This window comes from Lutra lutra, chromosome 8 (genome assembly GCF_902655055.1).
Source record: "Lutra lutra chromosome 8, mLutLut1.2, whole genome shotgun sequence".
Taxonomy (NCBI): Eukaryota; Metazoa; Chordata; class Mammalia; order Carnivora; family Mustelidae; genus Lutra; species Lutra lutra.
The window spans coordinates 24,385,923-24,410,183 of record NC_062285.1 but is presented as its reverse complement, the minus strand read 5'-3'; the positions used below and the strand labels follow the sequence as shown (position 1 = coordinate 24,410,183).

Below are 24,261 nucleotides of genomic sequence, written 5' to 3'. Positions count from 1 at the left end.
TCAGCAAGAAGCCTGCTTCCCTCTCTCTCTGCCTGCCTCTCCGTCTACTTGTGATCTCTCTCTGTCAAATAAATAAATAAAATCTTTTAAAAAAAAAAAATACATGGAATTACCTGTGAGCTAGATGTGGAAGACTCTGCTCATAGTTAAAAAAAAAAAAAAAAATCAATCTGCCTTCAAAGCAATAGGAAGAAAGAATCAAAGGGGAAAAAGTGATCCCACAGCCACCTGGGAGAAAGACAAAATGTGTGCAAGCTGTCAGCTACTCCATGGAGCTGGAGATGGCCTGGGGCCACCTGTACTTCCGGGGATGCCCCTGAGATCCTCAGGCTCAGCACAGAGGCCAAGGGAGCCTTTTGCAAAGGCAAAGAGCCAGACCCCACTGCTCCAAACAGAGGGAGGCCCACATTAACAATAACAACAATGATGACAACAACAACAGTAATAAAAACAACGGCCAGCTTCTATCCCCGTCGGACTTTAGAGTCTGCTGTGGTCAAAACGCTGCCCGGACCAAACCCCTGATGTCAGCATCAGAACCACAGGGGTTATTTTCTGGGTTTCTAGGCCCACCCCCAGAGATCCCAATCCCAATTTAATGAGCACCCCAGGACTCACATGGAGGACACGTCCTTGAGGACACACTGACGTTGGGTATAAGCCACAAGCGATCCTCTGACCCAACCAGCCCACTTCTTCCTGGGAGCTGCCCCTCAAGACTTGTGGCAATAGGCTAAGTTTGTTAGCATAATTAGGAGGCACCCTGATTGGAGAAGGGTGTAATCGACAGCCTGTCTCCTCCATTTGTTGTGTTACCTTCAGCGAGGACCCCTGCCACAAGCCTGTATCGGTTAGCGCTGGAATGCAATTTACTCGGCTTCACATTCATCACCTTAACCACCTCAGGTTAACGCCCCTCCAATTACAGCAGCAAACTGCATGGAAGTTGATGACAAGTGGAAAATAAACGTGAATACAGGTCCCATAAAATTTTAACTCCAATCTGAGACACTCCAGTGTGCCAAGTCTGACCCTCTGCAGTCCCATTTACACATGATTTTTAAAATGTAGTTGGTACACGCATGGGTTTCTGATCATTCGGGCCACGTGGAAGTCTCGCCTTAGAGTCATGCCCAGAATTGAAACCTGCCTTGTGTTTACCCCGTAAGTGAAGGTTCTGTCACTTATCTCCACGCTGGTCCTCAGAATATTTCCAGACAACACACAATGCTGAAACTCAGCAAGGCTCAACTCTGGCTGATAACAGAATCAAAGAGAGAGCTTTCAGAAAAACTCCCCATAGTCAGGCCACACCAGACCTCGGACTCTGGGGTGAGTCCTGGTAATGTTCCTGGTTAATTACAGCTTCCACCCAGGGTGGAGCCCCCCACCCCCACCCGGAGTGCTTTTGTTGCTTCCAAGATTGTGAGCATCTTGAAGGTGGACACAGGTTCTCCCACTCTGCCATTCAAATGAATATTTAATAATCGCTTAACTGAATATACTTATATTTCAGACAACTTCCGCTCCTGGAACAGGCAAGCCACCTCAAGGATGGAAGACTGGGTTGACATTTGTGATCTCACCTTTCCACCCAAACAACATTTTAAGGCCTGGTGCCATGCCTCCAGGTTGAAGGAGGTGTCATGAAGGAGTAGGCCTTCTTCCCACTGTTCCCCCTGCTTAATTAGGGTTGAGGAGTGTTCCAGAAGTGACACTGAGATTTAAGTTGGCAAAGTCTACAGCCTCACCAAATACTGAGACACTCCTCTGAAAATCACTATGACTGAAACGAGAGCTAAAAATGGTTAATCCTAACAACTGCCTTCTGCCCACGATAAGGGTTGCCAGATTTAGTGAAAAAAATGCAGGATTGTCCAGTTACACTTGAATTTCAGATGAGCAACAAATAATTTTTAGTGTAATTATGTCCCATGCAATATTTGGGCATTATTTATACTAAAAAGTTATTGTTTGTCTGAAATGCCTCTTAACTGAGTGTTCTATATTTTATCTGGCAGCTCCATTGGTAATGGCCCCAAAACAAATGGTCTGGCTTTCTTGCTTTGTGTCACTTTGTTTTGGGAGAAAGGGATGATGGTATTATAAGATACAAACATTTGAAAACCCTGTGTTTGCTCCCCACCAAAATGCTTTGGTAGTCACAGGCATAGGGGCTATCTAGAGTAAGATATAAGCTGAATGTCCCTCTCTCTCAGTGACTTTTCAAAGAACAGAGTTCTTCAGCTCTTAACAAAGGACACAGCAGAAGAGAAACTTTTGTTGTTGGCTGCAGCTGAGCAAATTTATCAAACAAAGGCAGCATTCAGCTCACCCTCCACACCGCACTCACACACGGAAGTTCAACAAACTGCATATAGAAACCAGAAACAGTGATGAAATTTTATCTGGCTAATCTTGTAATTATGAAGTTCTATTTCCTGGTTTTGCTCCTGAGCAAGATGGAGGAAAGACACAGCGGAAAGAGGGGAGAAGAAAATGAGCGTAACCGGATTTGCTCTTTCAGCAAACACAGACCCAGGACCAGATGAGGAGAGGCAGTTGTGGTCTCAAGGAGAGACAGGTAGATGACTGGCGTGTACGCACAGCGGCTCCACGCGGGGTGGCAAGAGTCTGATGTGCCCTCAGCACCTAGAACAGTGCCCAGAATACTGAAGCATTCCATAAATATTTGTTGAATAAATAGCAACGGTTTGCACACAGACCTGGGGAGGAAGGGGAAACCAGAGACAGCTTCTGAAGGGGAGGACGCTTGATGCTCCAAAAGAGGGAAGATGCGTCAGTCAGGCCAAAGCACTCCGCCGAGCATGCCGGACTCCCCTGAATGGAGACACCCCACAACTAGAACCCAGGTGGTGTGTGGGTGGGGGGATGGCCCGGGGTACATCTGATGACAGCTGGAAACTGAGGCCCCACTGTAAAGCGGATGCTCTGAGGGGTTCAGGGATGAAACCTAGTCGCAGCTTTTTCTTAAGGGGAAGCGGAGGAAAGGAGGGACCCGAAGAGGACTAAGAAAGAGCAGCCCTAGCAGGAGAGAAGCCGGGAGGCGATCCTGCCATGGGAGTGGGGACGGCACGTCACAGAGATGTTAGTACCCATGTCGGAGGAGAGCGGACTGAGCTTGGGCTTAGGCAAAAGGCATTACTATTGAGTGGTGGGGATGGGGATGGACAACAGAGGGTTACGGGGTAAGTCTGGGGTGAGCAAGTGGAGAGACTGAGTGCAGACGGCCCCTTCCTGGCAGTGCAGTGAAAGAATAAAGAGCTGAGGGGGCTCTGGAGCCTGCAGTGGGAGAGGCCTCCAGATCTGCAGAAGATATACAGAGGGGGCCACGGCTGGGGCATGCTGACCATCCGCTCCAGAATGAAAGCTGGAATGCCATGTGCCTGGGTTACGGGTGCCTCTTCTCTACCTCTCCCTCCTACCCCCTTCCCTGAACCTGATTCCCTGCAGTACAAACACACTGGGCGCGGCTGGATCTCAGGCTTGCTCCTGAGCACGCTGGCTCTTACCTGGCAAGTGGTGCTTTTTCTGGAGGCAAGGAAACGAACAGTTCAAGAGGAAGGGGGCTCAGGCACTCGACTCTACCTCACTCATTCAAAAACACAAAACAGAAATAAAAACCCCGTGATCTGGAAAGACAAGCGCTCACACAGACCATCATTTTACCGGCCTCCCCCAAGGCCTTCTGGGACTCTGCAGGCAGCCAAGAATCTCCAGGGAGATAAATTACAAAAAGGCCTTAGGAATTCCATTGCCTCAGCAGACCCTGCACTGCCTTCCACAGCAGGACGGGCCAGCCAAGGCAGCCTGGGTGGGTGCATGGCCTGTTGCCACCAGGGAGCCCGGCAAAAGCCACGTCTTTTGAAGACAGCGACTCACAGGTCTAAGTCATGGGCTACGCCTTAAAAAAAAAAAAAAAATGGGGAAAAAAATCAAGGCCTCTATATCCAAGTAACAAGAGTCAACTATTATTTATTTAAACAAGCCCAAACAGCAGGCAATAAATGACGTCTTCAAGATGCCATCTGCCCAAAACTAAAAATTATACTAACATAAAACCGATAAAAATGGACAGGCTCTATTTACAGTTTTTAACAGCCGCACTCCACTTAAAAAGAAAGTATGAAAAGTACAATATCAAGTACAAACTAGAACCAGGACAGTATCCGTATTTCTGTTGCTTCCCTGAAATAGTTTCTATTGGGTCAAAAACGCATGCAGCATGACTAGAGGTAGCCCACCTCTAACTGCTGACAGGCAGATTAAAGATCCCCAAACCAAAAGTCACTAAGAGCTATATAGGGTTTTTACCGTGTACATAGAAAGAACATAATAAATGAATATTTTAATTATATGAATGAAGCAACCAAGCGGGAATTCTCACCCCAAAAAAGATGTGCAATTGCTTACAAGTCATTTGGGTTCCACCACAACACTTAAATATACTAAATTACCTATCTCTCTTGAAGCTAGGTTTTGAATAAGGTGAGAATAAATCTTCTAGGTAGCTTTCTTAAACACGAGGTTAAAAATCTAAGGAAGAGGGGCGCCTGGGTGGCTCAGTGGGCTAAGCCTCTGCCTTCGGCTCAGGTCATGATCCCAGGGTCCTAGGATGGAGCCCCGCGTCGGGCTCTCTGCTCGGCGGGGAGCCTGCTTCCCTCCACCCCCTTTCTGCCTGCCTCTCTGCCTACTTGTGTTCTCTCTCTCTCTGTCAAATAAATAAAATATATTTAAAAAAAAAATCTAAGGAAGAAGTAGCCAGATTCAATGGGTCTGCCTCTGTCTGTCTTTAAATATTAGGAAAGGGTGTGCATTGAACACTCAGTAGCTCAGGTGTGGTCCAGCGGCCAGCAGCACGGTAAGAGTTCAAGCATCTGAGGGGTCCCCCCAGACCCACTGACCCAGAATCAGCATTTAACAAGATCAGCAAGTGACTCATATCCACTTCGAAGTCTGGGAAGCAGTGGTTAGAAGATTGGCTGGCTTTCCGTATTTTCACCCCAGACCCACCGGGAATGTGGAGATCAAGCAAGAAACCTCAGAAAGTTATCAAGTAAGACTTTCATTATATTATATTTCACTTTACAATATTGTTCAGTTTTATTAAACTTTGCTCTAAGTAACAGAGCTATTTTCCTTTTCTTTGTCCATTAGCCTTAATTTTTAAAAGCAGTTTGGAACTTCATGCTACCATCCAGAGCAATGTCAACTTTAAATTATGTACAGTAATATTGTAGGAGGAATGGAAACTATTTCTCAAGTTCAATTTTAGATATGATTATGTAATTTTTTCCTTTTCTCTCCTCTTTTTTTCCTGTGACAATTACAATTGGCTTATAAGCAAACCAGCATTACACAGCAAGCCAGGATGTCACTTAGAGTGTTACCTAGAAAAATGCTATGTGATTAGGGAGGCAGGGCTGGTGCAGTATAGAGCACAGAACAAGCCCATATGCACATGGTCCAGGCCAAACACAGGTGCTCTACAACAGGTCTAAGTACACATTTCCACCTGAAACGGCAGCGCCACAAACTGAAGAATTAACCACATCCACTAACCTGTAAACTGGAAGAGTGGGGATCACTCATCTATTTTATACTACCTGACAAATACCAGGACAGGTTTAATAAGGATCCATGAGTGAGTGAGTGAGTAAATGAGTAGCACTCAAACCATAGCTTCTCCCTACCACACTCTGCCCCTTCCCTTTCAATTCTTGCAAAAGCAAGAGAATTCAGCGAACCTCCCGGCCATTCCTGATTGCCAAGCAGCCTCTGCCCACACTTGAGTTGCCTCTGCCACGGTGTCCATGAGGACCACTGGAGGGCTCATCGTTGGGCACTAGATCACTCTCCCACCCCATCGCTAAATAATTAGCAGCAGCTTCCTTATTTTGCACACTCTTCGCACATGGAAAGATAAACAGTGCACAGTCAATAACCCTACGGAAACTAAGTAAGATCAGGGTGAAGTGCGATTTTCAATAACCTTCAAAGTCTTCTGCTGCTAAAGTTGACTTTGAAAAGGTTGAACTTTCTGCACCCCTTCAGCTGCTGTGGTGTGGATACTTCCCATTAACTCCACTGAAAGCAGGCCAAGAGTGAAAAAAGAAAGTGACAGAGATCAGTAACAGAGATCAAGACAACTAACTGTGTCCTCAATAAATCCCATGAGATTAGCAGAGGCTAGGGTTGAGGCAAGTAATGCTGGCAAAACCAGACCCTTTGATGCTGGAATAACTGGTTGAAGATTAACCAACCAATTGGGATCAAGGGGAAAAGGGATGTGTAATCATCAGGGCGAGGAAGACAGATGAGACGGGGCAACTGGTTCCCAGACTTAGAATAACACCCGCGACTCATTAGGCCCCTGCAGTAAGTATGAGACCTGAGTTTATAAGCAAGCTCAGCCACTCCACTGATTATTGGGAGGCGGGGAGCTCTTTTTCAAATGCTTAATAAATGACAAAAAAGCTACAATTCACATGGATGGTAGTGTGCCCTCGGGAGTGTCTTCTACTCCTCCACCTGATTCTTAGCCTTAAAACACCAGCTCACAAGCCACTTCCCTGGGAAGCCTCCCTGACTGCCCAGTTAGTTATTCCCTCCTCTGCACCCCTAGATGCTTTGCTCCTACCTAGAGTGCTTTTTGTTTATCTGTGTTTCTCCCATGGGAGCTTGAGTTCCTGAAAAGCAGGGGCTGGGTCTTAATTATCTTTGGATCCCTAGAGCACGGAGCTGTAAGCAGTGACTGATAATGCCTGTTTTCGTTATAAACACGGGAGCTACGCTTGGTGGGTTAGCATGACTGCTGCCCGGGAAGGGGGTGCATCAGACTGGAGAATACCAAGAAAGACATTCTGAGAGATGAGGGCACGTATGTGGGATTACCATCTTCATGCGGTACCAACACGTGACTTCAAGCCACACTCCTCTCTCCCCCACGTGTAACAAGGAATATTCTCTTTCCTGAATACCTCTCAGGATTATGAGGAAGGAGTAAAACAGATAGCAGACCTGAAAGCACTTGAAAATGTATAATTTAAGAGATTATTATTATCAACATTTCAGTGGTGAAAGGTAAGGAAAGTAGAGACTCTTTGTTATGCATATGACTGGCTGACCGGAGGGTGGATGGATTGATGGATGGATGGATGGAGGGTGGATCGGTGGATGGATGCATGGGTAGATGGATGGATGGATGGGTGGAGGGATGAATGAAAGGATGGCTGGAGGGCAGATAGGTGGCTGGATAGGTGGATGGATGGATAAAGAATGGCTCATCAGCCATGAAGCAGCAAAAAGGAAAAGAAGGTTAAGAAGTATCCAGCTTGAAATCTTGCCAGGCCATTGTCTTATGTAAATGTCTCCATAAGGATTCTGAATTTAGAAATGGGAAAATATGAGCAGGGAATAGCCCCATCTAATTAACAAAATGTTAACTAATTAATGAACCTAAAAAATATCCTGGTCTGAAAGCTAGTAACTCCTTTCTCTTGTTTACTTAGCATTTATGTAGTACTTTAACATGTATTGATCCAGAATGCCTAAGTTTAATATTTAATGCAACATCTAATAGATTTCCATCAAGACACTGAAAGAAACATCATTATAGGCAATGATTTTATTTTATTTTTTTTAAACAATAGCTTCTAAAGAGATTTTTTTTAAATATTTATTTATTTGACAGACAGAGATCACAAGTAGGCAGAGAGGCAGGCAGAGAGAGAGGGGGAAGCAGGCTCCCCGCTGAGCAGAGATGTGGGGCTCAATCCCAGGACCCTGGGATCATGACCTGAGCCGAAGGCAGAAGCTTTAACCCACTGAGCCACCCAGGTGCCCCAATGATTTTATTTTTAAATTTGAAAAGGCAAATGAGGTTCAAGATGTTTAAAAAAAAAAAACAAAACTATTTCAAACAGTAGCGGAGAAAGTGCACAATAGGAATCTTTTATCAATTTGATCTCTAACTAAAAACCTAAGTTACAGCACAAAAGAATCAAAATATAAAGTGTGCCTGAAAAGCCATTTTAACAGTCTGTGCTACCAAGAGGTGAATGAGCTAAATAAAAGGGCCGCTAAGTTTAATTTCACTAGGCAGTCTTTAAGGTCATAGTAAAGGAAAAACGTGCCCACAAAACCGTGCACTGAGCATATACCTTGTGCACCAAGTGAAATAGTTTAGGAAGGAGAGACTTAATTTTGTGGCAGCCATACTCATCACATTTGGACAAGCTGTGGACTGAGGGGGCTCTGCACATAGAGCCTGGAGAGCAAAGCTACATTTTAAAAGGGCTCCCTGTGCTCCAGCAGATGGGCTGTAAACTTGACCAGACTGCAGGCACCGCGTCCTCCACCCTCACCAGTTGAATGCATTAACTTTTCTATTCCTTTCCCATATGCTTTATCGCACATTCAAAAACATGGACAGCAGATGGTAGGTAACAAAGAAAGAGATCAATCAACCGAGCAAAAATGGGAAAACCTTGCTCTAACGGGAACATCTAAAAGCCACTTACCTCCAACCTCCCATTAAGATGGGGCTATTTTAATAATCAAATGACATTAAACAGAAGTAACTTCCTTAATGCCATCCCGAAGAAGTACACTCTGCCCTTCTGTATTAGGATATCTGCCATAAGAGACTTGCGTTTTTCTAATGCTATTCTGTTTTCCTAACTTGGAATAACCACAGATTTCCTTAATATCAGAAACATAGACACAATAATAGAAGGGTCAGAAGTTGCCAGAGAATGATTTTCTATCACATTAAACAGGAATAATCGTAGGGCTCTGAGGTTCCACATTCAGGAATCAGAGGGAACAAACGAATCTCATGAGTACAGAAGCAAGAAAATGTTCTAAGTTTGGGGGGGAAAACCCCAACCTTCTCCTTTTATGAAATCTCTATTTTAATTTAAACAGAAGGCCTATTAATGCCACTAATTCTGTCTGGGTTGAAATCCAAAGACAAAGGGCTTGGGGAAAGTACCTGCACTAACAAGGCAACAGTACACACAGCAGGAAAACTGTGCACAGGTGTCACTGTTCTTTGCATGGATACAGTTTCTAAAAGGCAGGCAGCTCGGAAACAGAATAAAAATTAGGAGAGGCCACATGGGGGGAAGAAATTGAACTGAAAACTAGAGGACCTGACTTAAACACCCACTTCCTCCCTAATCCCAGACATGGATCTCTGGGCATAGCCTGATCCCACAAAATCTGCACGTGAGCAGGCACGTGCATTTGAAACGTCTAATGTGTATCTTATAGGTTAATGGCACAAGCAAGGGAAATAAGGAAACAACCATAGCTTGTCTCAATTTCCAAAAGATACACTAATTGTTAGGAGAGTTTTTTAAATGTCAAAGAATTCCATTTTTTTCCAGTAGATCTCTTGGTATGCTCAACTCTAAAGTTTCTGACTTCCATGAATCGATGTTTAGAACTTTACTATCTTAACTTTTTAAACAAGAGGCTACTAGAATACTTTGAGGGACTGACGGAATACACTATTGACTCAAAAGGGTTAATGAACAGTCCCCAGTAATTTCTAGAAGCTGCCTGGTCATTAACAGTTCCTGGCACTTGTTTGAGTATATCAATTCTTACACCTTGCAACTATCATGTAACCCTTAGGTTTCCTTTAAAGAGAACAAACATCCAGTCGCCTAGGTGGCTCAGTTAGTGAAGCATCTGTCCGACTCTTGATTTTGGCTCAGGTCATGATCTCCGTGCTCAGTGTGGAGTCAGCTTGTCTCTCTCCCTCTGCTCCTCCCTTGGTGCACACACACTCTCTCTCTCTCTTTCCCTCTCCAATCAATCAATCAATCAATTAATCAATTCTTAAATAAAAAATAAAGAGAACAAGCTTTGAAACTTGACACCTCTAGTCCCATGTATCTATGTAACCTACATAACCTCAGCAGTATGCAAATATTAGACTCTGGAAGGGTTACTTTTTCTTTTTCTTTCTTATTCCTTCTCTACCCTCACACACACACACACACACACACACACACACACACACACACTCCACATGCATGGACCACGGCTCATCTGGCAAGTGATGGGATCAAGTGGTTCTCATGATCAGATGTGATGTTCGGTGAGGGGATGATCTGTTCATGTGATAGACCTGAATAAATTATCAAAGAAAAATAAAAGTCTGCGTAAAAACATTGTTGAACATAAACATAATGGTGAAACCTCAATTTTGATTTCTTTAAGATTTATTTTATTTTATTTGACAGATGGAGATCACAAGTAGGCAGAGAGGCAGGCAGAGAGAGAGGAAGGGAAGCAGGCTCCCCGTGGGGCAGAGAGCCTGATGCGGGGCTCAATCCCAGGACCCTGAGGAATCATGATCTGAGCCGAAGGCAGAGGCTTTAACCCACTGAGCCACCCAGGCACCCCCCTCAATTTTGATTTCTAAAAGTGCTTGAACAGTCTTCAAAACTGAAAGCCCATTACAGCTGGAAAATGAAATGTATGCACTGGGTTGTTCATCTATCACTCTATCTATCTACTACGTACAAATCTGCCCACCAAAATGGCTAAAATTAAGGAACTAACACCACCGAATGATGGTGAGAATGTGGAACAACAGAAATTTTTTGTGGGAGTATAGAAAAATACAACCAATTTGGAAAAAAGTCTAGCAGTTTCTTGTGAAACTAGAAACATTCACCTACCTATAACCCAATACTCTTTTTTTCGCAAGAGCAGTGAAAACATGCCCAAAGAGCAACTGTATAAAATTGTTCAGAGCAACTATATTTACAACAGCCAAAACCCAGAAATAACTTGTGTGTCCGTCAACAGGAGAATGGATAAACTGTAAGATATTCGCCCAGTGGAATACTATTTAGCAATCTATTGCTACGAGCATCACAATGGATCTAAAAAAAAAGTTACAGCAAACAAAGAAGCCAGTGTACACACTGTATGATTCCACTTACGTGAAGGTCTACAAGAGGCAAGAAAGAATCTATGGTGGAAAAAATCTGAACAGTGATTGCCCCTAAGTGATAGAGGCAAACATTTATTGGCAGGGACATGAAGGAACTTTCTGAAATGATAGTAAGATTCTGTATCATGATGGGATTTGGATTTGCACAGGTATATTCATATGTCAACACTTAAGGCTGGTCTATTTCTTGTATGTAAACTTTCCTTCAAAAAAAATCAAATATTGAATACTAATTAATGATAGGCATGCTGCTGTATTTGGAGGAAAGGGCAGTGATATTTGAAATGTACTTTCTAATGCATCAAAGCAGAAGACAGATAAATGGATGGACTGATAGATAATAAAGCAAGTATAATAAAATGGTGATTATAGAATCTAAGTGGTGAATATTGGTATTCACTGTAAAATTCTTTCCATTATTTTGCATGGCTAAACATTTTCATGAAATAAACTGGAAAAAAATCTGTTATAGTCCCATAATAGCATCATTTAAAAATTTATTTTCTGGATCATTGTATAAGCAAAGAAGAATGTAGACAGTTCTGGGGTTTTTTTTTTTAAGAGTGAAAAAGATTAAACTTCTGCAAGTAAATTCAAATACCTAATAAATACTGATATTTCACGCTTACTTCAGAACGAATAAAGCCCTCACTTGATGCCCTAAGGAGAACAAGGCCATCTCATTACGCTCTACGGATCCAAACATACCTGGAGAACCGTCTTACAAATAACCACATCTTCCCCTCCGCCAACTCTCCAAATTGTTGGGTCCTAACAAGTTTCTCTTGTTATGTAAACTGTCTGCCAAATACTAATGGGCTCTGAACACAAGCCAGAAGATTCCCCCAAGCCCAGCTGGGTGTAACCCCAAATCACACCCTGCTCGACAGGACCTCCCCCAAGAGCTCAGGAGTTACTTGTGGGAGCTGCTTATCGCTTCTACGCATCTGGACACCACACAACACGAGGCGCAGAGCTTGGCCCTCAGGAGCTGCTGAGTAAATAACTGTTCAAGGTTGCTTTCCATCATTCAAAAGCAAAGCAGGGACCACACAAGGGCGCAGATTTGTCTTTCTTCATAAAAACAGCCCATTAAGAGGCCCTTATTTACACTGGTAAAAGGCCGTAGGATCAAAATTGTTGGACGTTATGATATAATCCGCCAACTCTCAAAACAGCAGCACTGTCCGAGGATGCAGGGCGGGTTGCTTTGTGTCACACAGGGGACTCTGCCACTTACTGTGGGATTTAAGGCAAATGGTTTAACTTCTTTGCTTCTCATTATCTCACTTTTCTATGAAATGAGACTGATATTTACACCTCACAGGAGTGACATGAAGATTAAGGACGATAATCCATCAGGGTACAAAACAGCATCATGTCTGAAAGGTAATGAGTACCCCATGCATGTTAGCTCGTCGTTATTCGTACTTTTCATGTCTCTGTGAATGAAGCAGAGAGTGCCTGCCACAATCACACTGATTTAACATTAAACATATTACAGATACCATTAATATTTACCATTCAGTGAATTCACTAAATCATAGTGATCGAACTGAATTGCAGTTTCAAGTTCTCAGGGTCAAACTACAAAAACTCGGGGCTGCTTGAAACAGAGCATTTGGTATCCCATAAGCTGTCCTAGGATCTCCTTGCATAAGAGACTGTGTTGGACTTGCAAGGTCTCAGAGCAGCAAAGGATGGAAGAGTTACCTTCCAGAGTCCTCCTTGGAATTTGCCAAAGGAAGATGTTCTGCCGTCTGCCTTCCCATTCTCACTGACCTCTACAGCAGGTTCCCTATCCTCTCTGCCCAAGGACCCCCTGTCCACATTATGGCTGTGGCAGGCAGAAGGAACCCCTGGAAGAAGTCTACCCCCTCACCCTTGGAACCACCGAATATGTCACGTTAAATGACAAAAGTACTGCAAGGGTGATTAAGGTTATAGACTTTACGATAGGGAGATTTTCCTGGATTATCTGAAGGGTTCAACGTAATCACACAGGCCATCTTAAAATCAAAGAAGTCTCTCTGGCTGGGGCTGGAGAGATGCAGCAGGAGGAGAAGTCCAAGAACGGTGAGATGTGAAAAAGGGGTGAGATGTGAAAAGGCCTCCAGGTGCTGCTGCTAGCTTAGCCATGCAAGGGCCAAGATGACAGAATGCAGGTGGCCTTAAGGAACAAAGAAAGGCTCCAGGCTGATAGCCAGTAAAGAAAGAGGAACCTTGGCCTGATATCTATCTGCAAGGCACTAGATTCTGAAACTGTAATTTAAATCAGTTTGGAAGCAAATTATTTCCCAGAGCCTCCAAAAAAATTATTTCCCACCCCTCCTTTGGGGTGCAAAGGACACACACCACCCCCATACCCAGGTACTACCAGGGTAAGAAGGAGGCACGAGCACCTCACCCACTGACGCTGTGCTTTTGATTATCGTTTTAAAGTCAAAAGGTCTTCGGGCACCAGGGCACCATGTTAAATGTTACCTTCAGCTCAGGTCATGAACTCGGGGTCCTGGGATCAAGCCCCACCGGGCTCCCTGCTCACTGGGGAGCCTGCTTCTCCCTCTGCTTCTCCCTGCCCCCACTTGAGTGTGATCTCTCTCTCTCTCTCAAATAAATCAATAAAATCTTTAAAAATAACAGAATAAAATAATTTACAAAAATCAGAAGTCTTACTAATGTGATTCACCTTAGGGACTGAGCACAGCTTGAACCAAAGTGTTCAGTGACTTTAGTTTAGCCTTGTCAGAATTACATTAAAAATTACATTAGGGGAGCCTGGGTGGCTCAGTGGGTTAAGCCGCTGCCTTCGGCTCAGGTCATGATCTCAGGGTCCTGGGCTCTCTGCTCAGCAGGTAGCCTGCTTCCCTCTCTCTCTCTCTGCCTGCCTCTCTGTCTACTTGTGATCTCTCTCTGTCAAATAAATAAAATCTTTAAAAAAATGCTTAAAAAATTACATTAAAGGGGTGCCTGGGTGGCTCAGTCAGTTGAGTGTCCAACTCTTGATCAGGTCATGATCGCAAGGTCATGAGATCGAGCCCCACATTCGGCTCCATGGTCATTGAGAAGCCTGGTTGGGATTCCCTCCCTCCCTCTCCCTCTGCACCTCCCTGCTTGTGTGCTCTCTCTCTATAAATAAAATACAGTAAAAATCTTGAAAAAAATTTATATTAGAAATCTTTCCCTCAATACAAATTCAGTAATCTTTCCATTCAAATTCTGAGCTCAAAAAAAGTAAGTCAAAGCAAATGAAATGCTCACCTGACTTGGAAATGATTAACTTCCCTTATTAAACTCACATTTCTTTGTCCCTATGAGGTACAGCTTAAAACAAAACAAATAAAATGATGACACTAATCTTTTATAAACTCAACACTCACTTCAAAGTTATCCTTCCCCAAGACAGGTTTTCCTGTGCCACTTGATACTTCCCACAAATCCAAACAATCTTGCCAGTTTCCACATTTGAGTATGTGTTTATATGTTTTACATAAAATTAAGGGCTCAAAATAGTGGAACATAACAGATCTATATTTATTTATTTATTTATTTTAAAGATTATTTATTTATTTGACAGAGAGAGAGAAAGAGAGAGAGATCACAAGCAGGCAGAGAGACAGGCAGAGAGAGATGAGGAAGCAGGCTCCCTGCTGAGCAGAGAGCCCGATGTGGGGCTCGATCCCAGGACGTAAGATCATGACCTGAGCCGAAGGCAGAGGCTTTAACCCACTGAGCCACGCAGGCGCCCCTCAAATCTATATTTAATCACCTTATCTTTCCATTCAATTTAACTAATATGAGTTTTACCTAATTGTTTTGTAATTATTATTCGGAGCTTTACCTGACATTGGAAATCACTACAGTACCCGTATTTCCAATCAACGCTGTCACAGTTTAACTATTTGATCACCAAGAGGACCTCTCTTAACCACATTTATAACTAACAGGTGCCCTGAGTGATGTCCTCATGCTTATGCTCTCTAAAATTAAACTTCCTGTGTCCCACTGTGGATAAATCCTTAAAGTACCTGGATATACACATCACAACTTATAGGGGGACTTTTAGTCAGACAAGTGTTACTAGGTTTCATCTTACTCAAGAGACTCTTATCCAATTACATAAAAGAGTCCCTTAGCGATACCTTCTTGATTTATTTTTCCAGTTTCCTTCTAACTGGATTGTAAAACATCAGAGGGTAAGGATTTAATCAAGCTTACCCCAAAATCAGGTGTTCCCCTCCACACAACCCTTTTTGTCTAGGAGGGTCTTCCTACAGTACGTGCTCTGTATTTAGGGTTTTAAGAGCATCAACAGGAGCACAGCCAGAGGTGGAGGGAAGGGAAGGTGAGGATATACCGTGGTCCCCCCGGGGTGACGAATGGAACGTTCCAGCTAGAGAAGATGATTTAAGCTGGTGGAGCATGGGTGCAAAGGTTGGAACGGGCACATGAGGAAAGGCAGGAAAGCTGTCAAGGCCAGACTAATTTAGACTTCATACTTCGGGCAACTGGAAAGTATTAAATGTTGTTCTGCAGAACAAAATGGCATTTGAAGAGGGACCCGTGGACAGAACTTAGGCTGAAAGAACAGATTAAAACAGGAAGAGAAAAAGACAGGATGCTTTCAACAAGTACCTCATGAGAGCGAGGGATACATGATCATGAAAGTGAGGAGAAATGAATGAATCACTGTTTAGGAGATCTAATGGGAAGACAAGGTCTTCTTTGGCCTTAGAGTAACTGAGTGATTCTCTCCTTTTCTCCATTCTGTACTTACCTTTTGACCAAAGCCCTGAACTCGAGAAGACCAAGCTTCTCTCTGTTCTCAAGTTCAGTTCCTTGGGAGAAGACTTAAGCCGGGACACTTCATTCTCCTTCTCCTTCTCCCAGCCCCTGGGATTTGAATCCCACACCTCTGCACTCAACCACCAGAGACCCCATCAGCTGCTCTTCTAGGACCTGTTCAAATGACTCACATGTCATGTAGCTCCCCTCTCTGGGCTACACTGAGCTTAACTCTTTGCTCCCAGCAAGACAGAAACTGCAGGAGATCAAGTGGTTTTGCTCTTCCTGTGATGCCCAACAGGTGCTCTATCCAGGTGTTTCACCCAGTTCTCCCTCTGCCTGCCTTGGGGCCTGAGGCCCAGAGTGGGTGGGGTTCATCAGCCTCCAGAGGCACAGGTATCAGAGACGGTGTGCTGAGCCCCTGAGACAACACCTGGGAGGCCATTCCAAGTTGGGGGGCAGCATCCTTTTATTATGTAAAGGCACTGGGGCGGCCTACAGTGACATTCAAGGACAAGGTTCTTTTACCTTGTTTAGTCACCAAGAGATAAGTTTCGACAAAAGCTAGACCAAAGTTTAAAAGCAACCAAGATTTCTGGAGCACCTGGGTGACTTAACTGGTTAAATGTCTGACTCTTTTTTATATTTTTTAAACATTTATTTATTTGAGAGAGAGTGTGTGTATTCGCACAAGTGCAAGTAGAGGGAGGGGCAGAGGGGGAAGGAGAGGAAGAGGGAAAGAGTCCTAAGTACACTTTTTGGACTCATGACCTGAGCTGAAACCAAGAGTCAGATGCTCAACCGACTGAGCCACCCAGGTGTCCCTAAGCAACTGACTATTGATTTTGGGTCAGTCATGATCTCAGGGTCATGAGATTGAGCCCCATGTCAGGGGCCACACTGAGTGTGGAGCCTGCTTGAGATTCTCTCTCCCTCACCCTCTGCCCCACCCATGCTCACTCACATGCATAGCCTCTTTTTTTCTCAAAAGAAAAGAAAAGGAAAGAAAAAGAAAAGAAAGAAAAAGAGCAAGAAAGATTTTTCGAAGTGGCTTTTGGCAGGGGTTTGGGAGGTTCCGTATTCTCCCTGCAGGTATGGCTAATTCCAACTCTAGAAGAAACACAGAAGATCTGATGCGCTCTGCTTATGAATAAATCACAGCCTACTGAGTTCATCTGGGAGACAACGTTGTTTGGTGATAGTGGTGGGGGAGGTCCTTGACACACTTGCTAAGGATCCTCAGCATGGCTCCAATCTGGCAGGATTTTGTTCAAAAGATGCAAAAACTCCATGCACTTCTCCAAATGTTATCTTTGGTAGCTTTGGTTCCCCAAAATGGTCCACCGTCACTGTACCATTACCCTGACTGCTTGGGTGCCCATTTCTTTTTACACCCCTTAGGGGTCAGTATCTGTATCCATTTTCTATTGCTACTATAACAAATACCACCACTCAGTGGCTTAAGACTGGGCTACAGTGAAGATGTCAGCAACATAACATTCCTTCTGGAGGCTCTGGGGGAGAAGCCATTTCCTTGCCTTTCCCAGCTTCCAAAGGCTGCCTGCATTCCTTGGAACATGGCCCTTTCTCAACCCCACAGAAAGCAGTGAAGTATCTTCATTGTCTCTCTCACACTGGCCCTCTCCTTCCATGGTTACATCTCCATCTTGGACTCTGATCTTCCCACCTCGCTCTTGTAAGATTCCTTGTGATTACACTGGGTCTACCGGGATAATCTAGAATAATCATCCCATCTGAAGATCCTTCCTTAGCTCTGCAAAGTCCCTCTTGCCATTTAACTAATACATTCACGGGTTCCAGGGTTCGGGACATGGACATCTCCAGGGGCCATTCTTCTACCTTCCACAGGGTCTGTGTGGTAAGAAAGTGCCATAAGCTCAGGTCACCTTAATTCTCTGGGCCTGAGTTTTCCTGTCTCCAGAACAAGGAGGATAAACTTGACCTCAAGGTTCCTTCTATGTTACACAAATGTATCTATTTTGATCTAAAGATATCTAAGTAAGTGTGCCATATAAATACACCCGTAACACTACCAACCATGTGAACTAGAAAGTGGAGAAAGGATCTAAGGAGATACCCTGGTTTTGAGTCTAGTTAGTAGAGGACTTCTGGTGTGCTGGGTTGGAGGAGGTTGAAAGATGAGCTGGAGGCAGAGCACTGAAAGGAAAATGTTTAGTACTGTGTTGGAGAAAAAGGAACAGAGCTAAGACATCATGTCAAGGGAAGAGAGAAAAAAATGGGGTCATCCACATAAAAAGATTTCATTACTGGAATCTGTGTGGATTAGTAAATTCTGTAAAGGGTAAGTGAAAGAAATAAAAAGGAGCAAATGTTTGCACACTGGTTTGGATCCGAGAGGAAGAAGAGCTGGTAAATAAATCATCTTGACCAGAGGAAGGTAGAATCACCTTAAATATGTTGACTCAACTGTTTGCTCTTAGGGAACTTTTTATGAAGCCTTTCTAGAGTCATGAATTGCCTCAAATTTTGCCTATTTACAAGTCTGATTTTATAAAAACAATTCTTAACATAGGGCATACTATTGGGTCACACTGTAGAATTTCTTTAAAAATAATTATTTCATACAATTAACTGGTCTATTTAGAGTGCTGAAACTTAATTTTAAAAATGCATTTCTGAATGCCAGATTGGCTCAGCTGGGGGAGCATGCGACTCTTGAGCTCAGAGTTGTGGGCTCAAGCCCCAAGTTTGGTGTAGAAATCACTAAGAAAAGTAAAGAAACTTAAAAAAAAATTTTTTTTTAATACATTCAGTTCCATGCTTAGTGGAACTGAATAGCTTGGCCAGGACTAAAGTCTTTAAAAGTCCTTAAATTATATTCAGTTAAATCAAACGAAAATGACTTACTTATAATTATTTCTTTGTTACTGGATAAAACCATAAAAGCATCATGGAAGTATGTGATAATTTCCATTAGACATGTTTCACAAAAAGTATAGGAGATAGGTGTTATCACATGACAAATTCTTCCATCTAGATTTCTGAAAATTTTTTAAACAAGTTTTCCTTCAGTATTATTATACATGTCTGTGTTATGTCCAACTTATTTCCTTGTGCTTTTTTTTTAGCATGTAGTATTTGCTAGAATTACTAAATTAGTATTTCTCAACAATAAAAATGTACAGCTAGATCTACAGAGATAATCAGTAATTTCTTTAGAAAGAAGAGTTGAGTAAAGCTTAAAAAGTACTTTCATTTGCAAGCTATTAGTTTAAAAATCTATACAACAGTTTCCTTTCCTTGGCTAGAATTTTAAGCAAATAAGCTGTAAATTACAAAACGTTTTAGGAAAAGTACAAATATGATACAAAAATAATTCATAAAGTCATTTCAAAGTCTTGGCCAGAAACTACCTAGATACTGCTGTGGCTTTTGCAGAGTTCCCACACCTGGTACACAATAAAGCCTGGTGACCTCAGCCAGTCCAAGTGCTACAGTTTCCCAGGATGTGAGTTTTATTTAGATGTTATGTTCTTAACATAGTGTCAGCGTAAGTCATGCTTGTCGGGTGATCCTCCTGATACATACATCACTACGTGGTCTTTCATATGATCATGGTGTTCTAATAACTGAAATTTGAATTTGGCAAAGAATAGACTCTCAAAGAGAGGAAAGAAAACCAACCATTCAGCTCAAATGTTATGACAGATTGTAGCTTTTTGGAGATGAACATCAAGTTAGCACATCATTGCAAAATACCTTACTATTAGATAATGAGCAGCAAACTAAAGATCATACAATTTAAGTCTGAGCATGAAGTCCTTAACCTAGCTCTGACCTTTCTTTTGGCACATAGCAACAGTGTTGGGCTTCAAAACTACGTCCCTATGGAGCACATCTGCACAGCCACTGCCGCTTCCAAGAGAGCCCCTCTATGAAGCCAGCTTAATGCACAGTTGTCCAAGAGGTGAAGAAAGTAAAATTTAGTTGGTACTTCTGAATAACAGTTGCTTTTCTCCTCAGAAAAAAAAGTAGATTTGATAAATGCTTTAGAGAAACTTAGAGGGAAACACTTCATAAAAGCCCGTTATCATGTTCCAGAGCTAATTCAAATCCATGATCAGCAAAGCAAAACTTCACTTGGACAACTGTTGCCTATGAAATCCCTTTGCTGGGTCAAAGCAGCTACAGGAAGAAGAATCTGAAGTCAAACCTTAAATTTTATCTTGAATATATAAAGGGCAAAGTAATGCTAAGAAATGTTGCAGATGTTCATTTCCTTAGATGAAGTGACAAAGACTTGTTCAATAAAGACGGTGTCATTTAGTTTCAGGGATCTAACTGTAATACTACAGTATACAGTATCTATCAGTGGGTTCCAGGTTTCTAAGTAATTTTTCCTAAGCCATTTCTAAACTCTGTTGGTATGAGCTTGGTATGAGCACAAGGCATGTTCAAAGCATGATTCAAGGAACCATTTCTACAACAGAAGCAAAACTTACTAATCAGGTTTTAGGGAGAGTAAAAGTAAAGATTGAAGTTTTCCTCTAAACAGTGCACTATGTTGCATTATAATGTGTGCAGTAGCTATCTTCAATCCTTGACTCATTCAGCACTACCTGAGTACCAACTACATACAAAACAGACTCCAACTGGCTGGGGAACTGCAGAGTGAAATCAAATGTAGCATTTTCCTTCCCCCTGTATGGGATCTAGGAGAAAAGAGGTGAATTAAAAACAATGTTACAAGTTGAGTGTCAAGATGGTTTGAAGAAAACAGTTGGGGGAAGGTGATCTTCCAACCTCAAAAGAGCAACTGTCCACTCTCTTAAAAATGGTCCTAGCTCAGGGCTGCATGGCACAGTTGATTAAGTGACTGACTCTTGATTTCAGCTCAGATAGTGATCTCTGGGTCACGAGATCGAGCCTCTTGTGTGGACTGTGACAGCCCCGCCTGGGCCTCAGTGGGGAATCTGCTTAAGATTCTCCTCTCCCTCTGCCCCTTCCCCCAGCTCTGCACAGTCTTTCTTTTGAAAATAAATAAATCTTTAAAAAAAAAAAAAAAAAGGTCCTGGCCCAAAACCTAGATAACTGATAGTGAGACTGTGACTTCTGGTGAGCTCCTGGGCTCAATACTTTAAGAAGCAATCCTACCCAGTCAAGGCAGTAATCCTGGGGGAAAAACATTCCAAAACACTTGGTCTTACACTCAAACCGTACCATATACTAAGGCACTCCAAACCATGGTATAAATATCCCACTGGCTGACCATTTCTCACCCACTTCAAAGAATATTCCATTTCTGACAGTTTAGTTATGCAATCTGATTTTTAGCAGTAAGACTTCTGTAAAGTTTGGTCTTCAACTATTTTAAACATAGCAGGTTTCACTCGTGACTATTTTTTTTTTTTTCATTTGAGGCCATGCCTTCCACTATTTTATAAGGGCATGAACTTAATGTTTCTATATATTCTGATTTCAAGTGCAAAACACTCACCCCGTTCTTTGGAATTAATGGCCTCATTGAAACACAAATATCATATTCATTAAAATAGCTGATTCCAAGAGCAGTAGGGTATTAATGAAAGAGACTACAATTCTACACCGATGATCTAATGTTCTAAACATTCATTTCCTACTGAAGAGACATATGGGTCTTTTTGTACCTTGCCAATGTCCCCCTTTCCACAATATACATTACTAAATTTATACACAGTTCACAACAGTCCTATTATATCACAGCTATAAAAAAAGAAAAAACCCAATGATGAAAGAGATGCCAGCAAATGATCCAGCAAGGGACGAATAGGCAAACCTTTAATTCAACATGTAGGTAACAAACTAAACCCAGCTGTGGGTAGATAGGACCTTCTTTGCCTGTCACAACATCATGAGTGGAAGTCCACCCAGGGTTCTCTGCTCCCGGGCAATATTTGAATATTTGCTACAAGGGAAGGAGGTTAGCATGAAGAAAAGGGGGTAAGTCAGGGTCTGTGCAAGAGGATGGTGTCCGCTTGGATGAGGTGCTCCTGGTTCATTCCATCCACACGGTAGACCTTACACGTCTCACACCTTTCTGCCAGGAAATAACACGGGCAAGGAGTCCGCGGGTGGGGGTCTACAGAGCTGTAGGGACACTCTCTCGGGAGCCCAGAGAGGCCTCAGGAAGGCCCAGCAGCGGTGTCCGGGGTGACTGCGGCTGCTCATCTGCCCTGGCCTCACTCACCCTTTTGAAAAGACAGGCAACACAGAAGCACTCAATTTGTCCCCACACACGCATGCAAAGGAAGCTTCGGGGTCTCCCCCCTTCAAATAAATTCTTATTTTAAAAACAAAAGACAGGCTTGTGGCCATTACTCCCAGGTCTGGAAAGCAGATTTGCAGAGGCCAAAGATTAGACAAAAGGCATGCGCTGGCGACATACAAACCTAGAAATGATTTTTTTTTTTTTTTAAAGTGATTAAGGCCTCCCAGTTCTAATCTTGTCTACCCTTTTGGGGATGATTCCTGGGGCGATGAGCAAATCCCCTAAGGCCTGGAAAAGACGTCGGACAGGGAGGAGGAGAAGACCCCGAAACTTTCCCAAACTGCGGCAGGCTGGTGTCGGGCAGCGGCCACAGACCTCGGGTCCAGGGCGCGGGGGGCACTCCAGAGGCGGCGGCCACCTCCTCCACCGCCACAACAAAAGGGCCGAATTCAGCCTTCGCACTCGGGTGTCCAGGACCCAAGCCCCAAGGGTGGATCGGACGGCGGCGACCCCGGGGCAGCCCCTCTCTCCGGGGCGAAGGAGAAGATGGAGCCTCGTGTCCGTGTCACGGCATAAAGAAAGGACCTTCGGAGGCACGTAGACGAGCCCCCCGAAGCAGCAACAGCTGGTGCCACCCGCGCGCTCCTCAGGCCTCGGCCTCGGACCCCGCCGGAGCCTCTGCCCGGGGCACCTCGGCGTCCCCCGGCGGCGCCGCCCCCTCGGGAGCGAGGCGCGGGGGCTGCAGGCCCGGCGGCTGAGGCTGCGGCTGGGGCTCCGGCAGCTTGCCGACACAATGCGGCCCGAGAGCCTCCCCGCCCGCCGCCGCCACTGCGGCAGGCCCGTGGCCGACACAAAAGCCCACCGGCCGCCGGCCCTCGCGACTCCCCGGCCCCGCCACCGCGCACCGACCTTGGGCTCCGGCGCCGGGCTCCCGCAGCGTCTTGGTCTCCGCCTTCCAGACGTTGCAGCCCAGCAGGCAGAAGAGGAGCGCCGCGGACCTGCTCATCTCCGCGCCGCAGGGCCCCGGGCGGCTCGGGCTCGCCGACCACCGGGACGGAGCGGCGCGTCAGGGGCGGCCGGGCGCCGCGCCTCCCTCCATGTCGCCTGGCTCCGCGCGCGCCGGGCCCGCCGCCCGATTGGCCGCGCCCCCGCCCGGCGCGGCGCCGGGCTCCGCAGCCCACGGCCGCTCCCTCCTCCGCGCACCCCGGTGGGTTTCCCCGAAGAGCCGCGGCGGCGGCACCGCCAACTCTTTAACCCCTTCGTGCCTCCCGCCCCGCCCGCGGGCGGCGCCCAGGCCCCGCCGTGGTGCCACCTGGCGGCCGCGGCGCCGCGCGGGGAGGGGGCCGCGCGCCCACGAGCCCCGCTCCAGCCCGCGCAGCGACGCCCCCTCACCTCCGCCCGCGCGCCCTCGAGCCTCCCCAAGGACCGCGAGCGCGACCTTTGGCTCCAAGACAGTCTCAGCACCTACCCCCCACCCCCACCCCTCCGTGATCCCCCGCTATTTTGTAGAAAATAAAACACCTGCTTTTCTGGGTGAGGCCTTCGCACCTGTTAACTCAGGGTCCTCAAGACGCCATTTAGGTCTCAGGGCGTGGCCTGCCTCAGTTTCCTTGGTATAAAGCAACCTGCAGCTACTCAGGTCTGCCTATGTTCCCCAAGGTTGACCTGACACCCAGTGTTAAAGGTCAGCGGAAACTGAATCCCTAAGCCTGTATAAAATGTAGTAGGCCCTCTGTGCCTAGGTGTTGACAGATGAAGGGCTCTACATAGAATGGTGCTTGGCTATTTCTAGAAGGTTAGGGTAGGGAAGAAATAACTTTTACATATATTGAGGGCCTAGGTACCCCCCCTTTTTTTTTTTAACTTTTGTCTTCACAATATATGATTCAAGAGATGGGTGGTGTTATCCCCATTTACAGATGAGAAAAAAGAGGCTAAGGAGGGTTAAGAATTTGTCCAAAGCACATAGCTGGTCAGTGGCAGAGCCAAGGCTAAAGAAAATAATCAGTCTGGTCCTAAGGTTAAAGCTCTTCACAAAATCCTTGCTTAGGTACCCCCATCCCATCCTGCCTCAGTTTCCCTTCTTCAAATGGCTCCTGTCTATATGTCTTCCTCCATACAACCTTCTTGTTCCCCTGACTCTGTCCACCCCATCTCCCAACCAGCACTGCAGTGACCTTCGGACCTCTGTGCAGCACCCAGGCTCTAAGGAAATCCACACCAATCTGTCTTCCTGGTGCTGCCTCTAGAA

General features: G+C 44.8%; 1 protein-coding gene across 1 annotated transcript in view; it reads right to left on the bottom strand.

Moving 5' to 3' along the window:
- FAM171A1 (family with sequence similarity 171 member A1) overlaps nucleotides 1-23,249 on the bottom strand; it is a 128,134-nt gene extending 104,885 nt beyond the window's left edge. The window contains exon 1 of the mRNA XM_047741581.1: nucleotides 22,920-23,249. Coding sequence (XP_047597537.1) covers nucleotides 22,920-23,016 — 97 coding nt within the window. The 5' untranslated portion in view covers nucleotides 23,017-23,249. The remainder of the gene's footprint in view (nucleotides 1-22,919) is intronic.
- Between the last annotated feature and the right edge of the window lie 1,012 nt (nucleotides 23,250-24,261).